Source organism: Phaseolus vulgaris, chromosome 4 (assembly GCF_000499845.2).
Source record: "Phaseolus vulgaris cultivar G19833 chromosome 4, P. vulgaris v2.0, whole genome shotgun sequence".
In the NCBI taxonomy this organism is placed as follows: Eukaryota; Viridiplantae; Streptophyta; class Magnoliopsida; order Fabales; family Fabaceae; genus Phaseolus; species Phaseolus vulgaris.
Window position 1 is genome coordinate 12,953,722 of NC_023756.2, and position 10,209 is coordinate 12,963,930.

General features: G+C 30.7%; 1 protein-coding gene across 1 annotated transcript; it reads left to right on the forward strand.

The window, feature by feature from the left end:
• The first annotated feature begins 1,099 nt into the window (after window positions 1–1,099).
• On the forward strand, window positions 1,100–9,730 carry LOC137837305 (protein REBELOTE). Its single transcript, XM_068646272.1, has 14 exons — window positions 1,100–1,215; window positions 1,763–1,895; window positions 2,134–2,194; window positions 2,791–2,896; window positions 2,999–3,056; window positions 3,151–3,245; window positions 4,104–4,172; window positions 5,162–5,689; window positions 5,969–6,268; window positions 6,415–6,738; window positions 6,883–7,089; window positions 7,992–8,081; window positions 8,164–8,256; window positions 9,292–9,730. The coding sequence occupies exons 2-14, from the start codon at window positions 1,787–1,789 to the stop codon at window positions 9,361–9,363; spliced, it is 2,112 nt and encodes a 703-aa protein (XP_068502373.1). The 5' UTR covers window positions 1,100–1,215; window positions 1,763–1,786; the 3' UTR covers window positions 9,364–9,730.
• The last annotated feature ends 479 nt before the right edge of the window (window positions 9,731–10,209 follow it).

Sequence of the window (10,209 nt, forward strand, 5' to 3'; positions counted from 1 at the left end):
TAATATAATTATGTTTATTTTGTTATAAACTTGAATTTATTTAATACATCTTTTATTGTAATTAAATAAAAGAGATAAAAACTATATTGCATGACATTTTTAAAATTCTTTTTACCATATTGCATGACATTTGTAAATTGCAAGACATTTATAAATTTAACTATTATGTTAACTATGCTTTTCACAATATATCATGCACTTAGATAATTTATAAATTACATTTCTATTAATAAAAGTATAATGAGTAATTATAAAATAACAAAATAATAAAATAAAATAGGAAAAAATTTGTGTAGACCAAATAACAGAATTTCCCTTTCAATCTTTTTTAAATTAATAAAAAATATCTTTTAGTAAATATTTATTTATGTAGGTTGATTATAAATATTTAAATGTAACTACTACATTATAAAATAATTTAAAATAAAATAGAAATATAATTTCTTATAAAAAAATATTCTTAAAAATATTTATAAAATAATTTAATATTTTTTTATAGATAATTTTTTTACTGTAAATAGTTAATTGAATTTTTAAAAATAGTTACGAAATACAAAGGGTAAAATAATAAAATAAATTATATCAATAAGAGTATAATTAGTAACAAAATATGTAGAACAGAAATAGATATATAATTTGTTTGTATTATAAAACTATAATAAAATTTAAAAAATTACATAAATCTATAATAAATAATTTATATGATAAATTTAAAACTATATAAATTATACAAATATAAAATCATAAAACTAATAAAACCTATGAAATTATATAATAATAGTTATAAAATAATATAAGAATGTAAAATTATGTAAAGTTTTATACAATTATAAATTGATTATATAAAGTATCATAAAATTATATAAACCATTTAAAAAGTAGGTAAGTTATGTAAATTATAGAATTATGTAAAATTATACTATTGATGTAATAAAATTATAAATTATACAACTTGTATGATTAATTTAAATAACAAATTTAAAAGTATTATAAATTTGTAAAATTTATAAAATCTGATTTTAAATTATCTAATAAATTTGATTTCAAACTAAAGTATTTCAGTTTTAGTTTTTTTTTTTTTAAATAGTAAACTTGCAACAGAGAAATAAAAAGATTTGGGTAAAGGATGATAAACCTTAAACCCTAAATTAGCTTACTGTCCCATTCTTTTTGGTCGTCGTCTTGGTGCTCACTGCTAAGACTGCAGCCTCCGCGGTATGAGTTCTCTCATTCTCCCCTCTTTGCAGTTTCCATTCCTAACAAAATTATCTTGTTGAATCCCTAACCAAGTGTATACTTGAGTTTCATTGATACTTTTCTCTTGGTCAACTTTAAAAGAGAATTAATTTCAGTCTTTTCAATACTTTTGCATCCTTTTGAACTTCTGATAATCCTTTTGCTTGAAGTATTTGCAAGCAACCTTCTGCTAATTTTTTGTGGGCAACTATTTTCTAAAAGAGGTTAATACTTTAACAAAAAAATATCATTGAAGAGTTACATTGAATCCTTTAACCTGGACAAGTGGTTCTCCTTTGTGGTGATTACTGAAATATTTTCCTTATCTGTTTTATGAAGTGTTTTCCAATCACCTTTAGACATTTAAATATATAATTTTTAGTCCAAATAGATGTTTGATATGAAAATACTTGGCATGACTATAACAAATCTATCTTCTGTCTTTTTTTATATAGATAAAGTCTTTTTGTGCTTTGAGACTGATTTGCATCTCTTATTGAAATTTTGTAAAACTTTGTGTGTCTAGAATCTCTGTTGATATTGCTACTGAATGGGAAAGTTGGGTAAGAAAGCCAGGAAGTTTGCAAAAAAGAATTTGCAGTCAGTTTTGAGGAACAAAAGGAAGTTAAATTCTAAGTTCAAAAGGAAAGCTTCAAAAAGTAAGGATTGTCTATCCTTACAAATATAATAATCTGTTTATTCTATGTCTATCCCTACATGTTGATTATTGATTAGCATTTTGATTTTTTATTATAATTTATTTAGTGTTTATATTGTCTGAGAATGCAATTTGCTTGTAAATCAAATTGATATTCATGCGTGAGTGTACTAATTTATGGGCAAGATGTCTCATCAGTTTGCATTTTTGTTGTTTTCTGCAAAATTTGACTGCCACAGGAGATAGTCATGATATTGAAGAAAACATAGAGAATGACGCAATAAATCCATCAAATGAAAGGTAAATAGTAACCTAGATATAATTATAGGTTGATTCTATTGACATATTCACTTTGTTTCTGTTTCTATTATACTTGTTTTTATATATTTTTTCTTTTATTTGGTAAATTTTGAACTATGTGGGTGTTTCCCACCAAAACATTATTTTTAAAGTAATTAAAAATTCTACGAGACACTGGGAGTTCTAATAAATGCAAATGATTGATGATGTGGTAATTTGATAACGAAATTACAATAATTAAGAACAAATAGGAAAATGCAGAAAAAAGAAAATGCTTGCACCAATTGAAATTCCTATGACTCCAAGAAAAGTGAAGTTGAAAAACACACATCTTTCCCTTCTCTCCCCCTGAATTACCTATATAACAGAATTGCTCTTTTTCTTTTAAGGAACTTTCTTTCTTATTTCTTATTTACGAATAAGCCTTTTTCCTAAGTGGAGAATCTAGCCATATAAGATCACTTGGTTTTATTGGGCCCTATTCGTAACTACCTGAATCGGGCACCTATCATAATTCATGGGGTTTTAATATGATCAAATTGTTTGGCTGGCTCTAACTATTCATAACTAACTAACTATTCATTTGTTGTTAACAGAAACGTAGTTGAAGAATTTCAAGACACTTCTCTTGATGCTATATTCAGTGAAGATGACAGTGAGGTTCTCGGAGATGATTCAGACAGTGATGGATTTCTTTCAGAGGTTTAGATTATAATTTATTGTTAAAACACTTCTCAGTCTTAATTTTGCATTTGCCTTAACTATTGTATATTTCATGTATTGATTTCTTGAGTTTGTGACCAGGACTCAAGCTTTTCATATGATAATGGAAGTGACAGTGAAAGTGAATGCTATATTGGGAGTTAGGATATTTCTACCTTTCAGTTCAAACCAAGTGCAATTTTCCCTTTTTATATGTTTTGATTAAACCTAACAAAGTTTTTTTTGTTGTCCAGACAACAAATCTGCTAGTTCCTTATCAGAGCAAAACAAAGATTTTTGTGCTGAACTTCTAAAGAAAACAAAAAAGTTGAACAAATTGAGAGAAAAGGTGATTTTCTTGTGTCTGATGGTTTTATAGTGGAATTTTCCATTTAAAATTTATTCTGTTAATTGGTGAATGGTTAATTGTTCCATAATTTCATATGGACGTACACCATTTTATTTGATTTGTACTTCTTTTGAACAATTATGTTATGCTAGCATCATTTTTCCTTTAGCAAAAAAATTATTGGATACAGGAGAGTACAAATAAAACTAGGATAAGAATACACTGAGACAGAAAAAGGTTAAACAACACATAACACGTCTAACAATATTTCAAGCTGTCAATATAACATTCCATGAAATATCCTGTGTTTGAACCCTGAAAGATTTTCTGTTCTGTTCTACTTGAGACTTACCCAGTTTTATACAGTAGTTGAAACATTTGCTGATCGTTTTTCCCCCTTCACATAAAACTTGTTATTGGAAAAAAAGGACCACACCTTAGTGAAGACAGACAATATGCTAAACAATCAGTGAACAAGTCCAACAATATTACAAAGTGTTGTCAATATAACTGTAACATGAAGCATTTTGTGTTTTAAGTTGAATCTTGAAACACTTGCTGTTCTACCCGAGTCTTATCTAGTTTAGTAGGGTAGTTTATACAAGTCATACATTCTTCTTACAGTGGACTTGTTAGCTCTGAAAGAACTAAAACATTTGATAGTCAAAGGAAAGAGAGGGTTTAATTGATATTATTTTCCATGAACTGGGAGTTGTATGTCTGGTTGTTGAATTTCATGTATATTGTTATTTTTCGTTTTTTATCATTTTTGCTTCTAAATAATGAATTATTTGCTTCTGTTTTTTGCCATTCACGTTTCTTGTTTTAATAACTGATTTAGCTTTTTGAAATATACAGGACCCGGGGTTTTCAAAATTTCTAGAAAGTTATGATATGAAGATTGAACAAACCCAAGACGAGGAGATTGTGAGTAGATTTATGTCTTATTTTGTAGTGACAAGAAAGTTAGCTGGAATATGTTCTGAAAACTGAAATTCAATTTTGTGGTTGAATTTGCTTGTGTGACAATTGCGGTGTAGACTATTAGATTTGCCAAATAGTTAGTTTTTCCTTCTAGGCATAGTGAGGTCTTACAAAAACATGCACTTATTGATGGACCGTGTTACATTTGAATGTGATAGTGTTACCTGAGATTTCAGCCTCATTTCTATTTCATAGTCTTTGTGGAGATATTAGAAATCTTTATGGGAGTATGATAATAAACATGGTCTTAGGAGGAGGGATATGTGGTGTTTTAATTTGATTTTATTGTTATTTGAATTTCTTAGACATGATATTATTATTAGTTATTTATTGTCTTTTGTTATTTTTGAATTACAAATATATTTTTGGATTTAAAAAAAATTATATATATCTATATTGTATTTTTTTATTATGTGTATGTATTTATTTTATTTTTATCCGCAATGCTTCTGCCATAACCTGTCATGGCTTTTGATATTGTTTCATAAAAGATTTTTGGGTCTCCGATATTTTCTGTTATCTGATATCGATAACATTGCCATGAGAACATGAATGGTTCACCTTCTCTTGTGGTTTTCTATCTTCCATGTGACAATTTGGCCACTTAATTAAAAAAATAATACTAATTACAAAGAAAAGTGAAAATTATATTGACCCATTCTAGATCGTATCACTATCTATCACCTAGAGTCCTAGGGTAGACTTTTTATGTCTTCACTTTTATCCCTGAAGTAAGAACACACATTAATCTTTTGAGAGATCATCATTTCTCAAGCATCCTTACCCATATTTTCTTTCTCAAGAACAAAATAGTAGAGTGCTACTATTTCGCTGGATATATTGTTATTTCATGTTCTCTAACTTTGATCTTTTGACCCAATTAGCACTTCTATTAATGAAAAATTGATTGTTTTCCTATTTATGTGGTTTAGAGTTCGGATGATGGGAAAAGTTTAGATCTGGTGCAGCCACTGAATAACAATAATGCATTTTCTCACGTGGGTAAACTGTTGACAAGTGCATCTGTTGATTCATTGTGTAAACTGGTCAAAGAACAGTGTAGTGTTCCTGCCCTTACTTGTCTCATAAATGCTTATAGGGCAGCATGCCACAATGATTCTGAAGCAACCAGTGTCAGTGGTTGTGTTTTTTCTGATGGCATTCAGAAGAGCAAAACTTTCTGCAAGATATTAATGTTCATGCTACAAGAGGCTGATGCTACATTTAGGAAGTTATTGGGAATATCAAGCTCAAGTTCAAGGAAGGAAGCCGTGTTGGACCTAAAGAATACAAAAAAGTGGTTGTCCCTGAGGCCACTTATTAAGTCATACTTAAGAAGTACTGTGTTTCTCCTGAACCAGGTCACCGACTCTGAATTATTGGCCTTCTCAATCTGTCGGCTCAGAACTTCAATCATTTTTCTCTTTGCATTTCCATCTTTACTGCGCAATCTTCTTAAGGTATTCTTAAATTTAGTACCTTGTTTGAAGAGGAATCTAATGCTTCCCTTTTTATACAAACTGTCTTGACGTTACTTTCTAGTAGTAGCAATATGTTCCATCCAAATTAGTTGGTGACTGGATGATCATGATTTGATTATTTTTTGATATTATATTTGTGCTTTGTGTTTAACATAAGCTTTTATATATGTACTTTCTTGACCTTTTGGCCAATATGTGTATAATGTCATTCTCACGACATGTGAAATCTTCCTTACCTTGCGCTTGAATCTATTACAGATTTCTGTTCATCTCTGGGCAACAGGTGATGGGTCTCTATCGTCCCATTCCTTTCTCATTATACAAGATATAGCTTCTATGTCTAGCTCTAACTGGTTTGACTTCTGCTTCGTCAAAACATACAAGGCTTTCATTAGTAACTCTCAATCTGTTGAGCGAAAGTTTGAACATATACGTTTTCTAAGGAATTCCTTCGTGGAGCTATGTTGTTTAGATATGCAAAAGTCATCAAACAAGGCAATGACTTGTATATTGCATCTGGGTAAGATATTGCAGAAAGGGTGGCAAACCAAAAAGAAGGTAAGCTTCTAAATTTTTTAATATTGATGGCCTCCTTTTATTAATATTAAGTTTAATGGACAGTCAATTGAAGAATTAGATTTATATGGAAGTATTATGTTACCACCACGCTGAGGTAAATTTTCTGACAATTATTTGGTATACAGGAGGTGGTTAAAACAATTTGCAGTTGGCAGTACATCAATTGCATTGATATGTGGGTTACTTTTATATCAGCTTGCGTGCAGGACTATGATCTTCAGCCATTGCTGTACATGATTGTACAGATTATAAATGGAGTTGCTCTCCTGTTTCCTGGGCCTAGATATTTACCACTGAGACTCAGATGTATCCAATGGCTTAATAATCTTTCTGGTTCTAGTGGGGTTTTCATCCCTGTTACATCATTGGTGCTGGATGTTTTAGAGTACAAAATTGCCAAGGATAGTGGGAAACCTGGCAAAGTGTTGCAACCTATGTCTACCGTAAAGGTCAGATGAATTTGACAGCACCCTCGCCCCCAACACAATAATTTATTTGGTTTAAAAAATTATACATATCTAATGGCCTCTTTTGTAGCACATATTTGGACCATCTACTTGATCATTGTAGTTGACAGTTTAAAATTACTGCAGCTTCCAAAGCATTGGTTAAAATCACGTGGCTTCCAAGAAGAGTGTATCTTATCCGCCAGTGAACTCCTTTCAGAGCACTTTGCACAATGGAGCTATCATATATCTTTTCCCGAGCTAGCGACAGCTCCACTTATACACCTAAAGAAGGTCTTTGAGAAAACTTCTATTGAGAGTTTCAGACGTGTTATCAAGCGTTTCATTGATCAGGTGAGTAAAGTTTTAGAATATTACATGCCATCTTGAATTTTGACATTTAATTGAATGTCTGTAAGACTAGTTGAATCTTGAACTCACTATCACATAGCAAACTGGCTATCATTGCTGTAAGTTCTGTTAAGAGTGTAGATCAACTTGTATGCTATGAAACTCGGCATGTCTCTTAAATGATGTGTCCCTGTGTTTGACATGTAAAGAATACTAGGTGGTTAATTATCCAATTCAAAAAACATTTTTTTGGGTCTCTGACAAAAAACATTTAATAAGGACAAATACAGTGATCTTCTACAAACTCAAACTTATTGTGTAAGTTTCTATTATGATTATAGAAATATGAAACCATTCTTATACAATCAGGAATATTTGGATTATATATGTATTATGGGGAATGTTTTTATTTATTCTCCTATCATATCTTCATATAATGTGGAAGTTTTTGAAGTTGCTAATTTGTCTTTAAGTGAATTTCGGCTAAAGTGTCTTTTTCAATGATGATAATCAAGAAGGGGATGAAATGTATTAAATGAATTATATCTTCTTTTTGCATTTTGGATTTTAGATAGATGGAATAAATTCATTTTTTGTATTTGGTGATAATATGTTTAGATTGTTATATTTGACTAACCTTGTTTATAGATGATTTTGAATATATAAATCTTGATTGTCAATTTAAATAATTCATAATGATATAATATATATATGCATGTGTGTGTTTTTGGAGATATGTGTCGTGATGTCTACATATTGTATGTCATTTCTTGGGAGCCTTTCCTTGCTTGATGTTTAAGCATTTTTGCCCTTCTCTTTGTCCTTTATTAAAACAGAATATCAATATAGCCGTCTCATCTCATCCATCTCTTTTTGCCTTTTCTGTTTCGGGTGGGTAAATTTAGGTGGAGATGAATATTGACTTTGTGCAAAAGAAAAGAGAAGAGGTGCCTTTCTCACCAAAAGATCATCAGTCCGTCGAATCATTCCTTCAGGTTATCTCACTTAAATTCATCTTTGAATTTTTCTTCCAGTTATATTTGTGTTACTAGATTAATCAAACATCTGATTTGGCAGGTTGAGAAACGAAATGGTAACACTCCATTTACACAATACTATAAAATCATCATGAGCAAGGCTGCTTCTAGGAATTCAATTTCAGATAGAAAGGTATGATTTACTTGAGCACATGCCTCTTCCAAGTTTCTTTTTATATGGTCTCCGTCTCTAATTTGAGTCCTTACACTCTTGGGATGCCTCATCCTTTATTATTGCTGTATGAGGGATATGCCACTCTTCTTTCTTGAGGGATACCTCATCCTCTTGCAAGTTTTATCATCATCCCTAGCAGTATATATCTCTTTTCTTAAGGGATATATATCGCATACGTCGTTCTTTGTAGTGTTGCAATCAATTATGATATTTGATCTACGCTTAAACCTTGGTCAGTTACTCGCTTAAATTGTGAATTTGCTTATTAGTCGCTTGGTAATTAACTTGGTTGAAATTGTTGGAAAAATTAATCTAAATTTCCAAATATTAATGCAAATGCTTTCCTAGAGGTTGTGAATGTATTTTGATTTTGGGAGATCTCAACTACAATAATGAGAGGGCAAGTGGAGAAGGGGCAAGCCACAGTCCTTGCGATTGCCAGGGAGAATCTGGACACCCTATTTTGGGAAATGGCAAAAACTGTGAATGTGTGCTGGAAAAAGAGGTATCTGAGCGTAAAGATTGTTGGATGGTGGCTATATAGGTGGAGCAGGACCAACACACTCGGATTCAAAGTTGAATATTTCGGCTAAGGAAACTGTGAAATGCTTTAATGAGACCTCATACACAAACATGCAGTCAGATAATTACTCTTCTGAATTATTTACATATTATATTTACGAGATAAATATAAGTTCTACTACCTAAGCACACGAGTTTAAACACTGTACGTAAACCCAACAAAAGTAGTACATGGACTTGAGCTAAAACGCAGCTATTCCAAATTTCTTGTAGTTTTCGACAATGTTATGTCTTTGATTACTTTGTCATTGTCAAAGTCACCATAAAATAAGCTTACATGAGTAATGTTACATTTATCAATGATACGAATCCAATTCTAAATTCCCTACGAAGAGAAGATACATTTGAATCTTTTAAATTTCAATCATCTAAGTGTTGTGTTTCTAACATTAACCATGGTTTGTGTGGCAGTCTCCAGGCAAGGGAAAGAAGAAAATGCTACATCCAAAAGGCAGCATTGACCCTGTGTCTACTGACTCTTGAAAGCATCTTCATGAGGTTGAAGTAACCAGATTTCACTTCCCTGTTGTCTGATACATGTACTTCAAGTACATAATTAGAGATTATGCTGTCAAATGTAATTTCATTCATTGGACCCAACCAGTGTTATTTCTTAAATTTTGGTTCTAGATTTTGGGGTGTTGAGTTCCGAAGCTTCAAAGAATGTAATACAAAAATGAGGTTAAAAGATGACATAGTTGTATGCTACTGTGAGCATAATAAGCTCACAGTTTACTGACAAAATTAGCAAGGGATGAGTCTATGTCTCAATTCTCAGGAATTTTTGGTTGGTAATGTAACTTTTCGAATTTGGTAATTGGTTATATTATAAAAGTGTTTATGAATCTAACATTCATGAGTCAATTTTTAGTTATGTTTATAACAACCTGCGAAAGAAGCAACACACTCTGATTTTGGGGTGTTCGTTTTAACAGTTTTTTTTAAAAACATTTTTATAGGCAAATAAATATATAAGACTAAAATGAGTTTTTTCATATTATAATTGCACACTACCTTACAATCTCCCATTGAAATTATTGACAATTTAATTCAGAGTCAATTTGAAGTTCAGTTGTTGGTTTAAGTGGAAGTAGAAATGTAATCAATTCACAAATCTAGTCATGATTGACAAAAGAAAAATTATAATTGCTGGACATAAATATTACAGTTCATAATTAGGATCAAATGCAAGTAAAAGGGAGAATGAAAATGAAAAGGATGGTGGATCCAATTAAAATATTAAACTATTTTTTCGAAATATATAGGAAACATAAATTACACCCTTTTTCTTTAACTACTTTTGAACTGGGTGTAACTGAAATTTAAGAT

What these genes read in the sequence shown, in the direction of transcription:
- LOC137837305 (XM_068646272.1), top strand. Translation starts at nt 1,787, where the DNA reads ATGGGAAAGTTGGGTAAGAAAGCCAGGAAGTTTGCAAAAAAGAATTTG. An exon ending in GGTGGCAAACCAAAAAGAAG is followed by an intron (nt 6,269 to 6,414) that starts GTAAGCTTCTAA and finishes TTTGGTATACAG; the next exon opens with GAGGTGGTTAAAACAATTTG. An exon ending in ATTCAATTTCAGATAGAAAG is followed by an intron (nt 8,257 to 9,291) that starts GTATGATTTACT and finishes TTTGTGTGGCAG; the next exon opens with TCTCCAGGCAAGGGAAAGAA.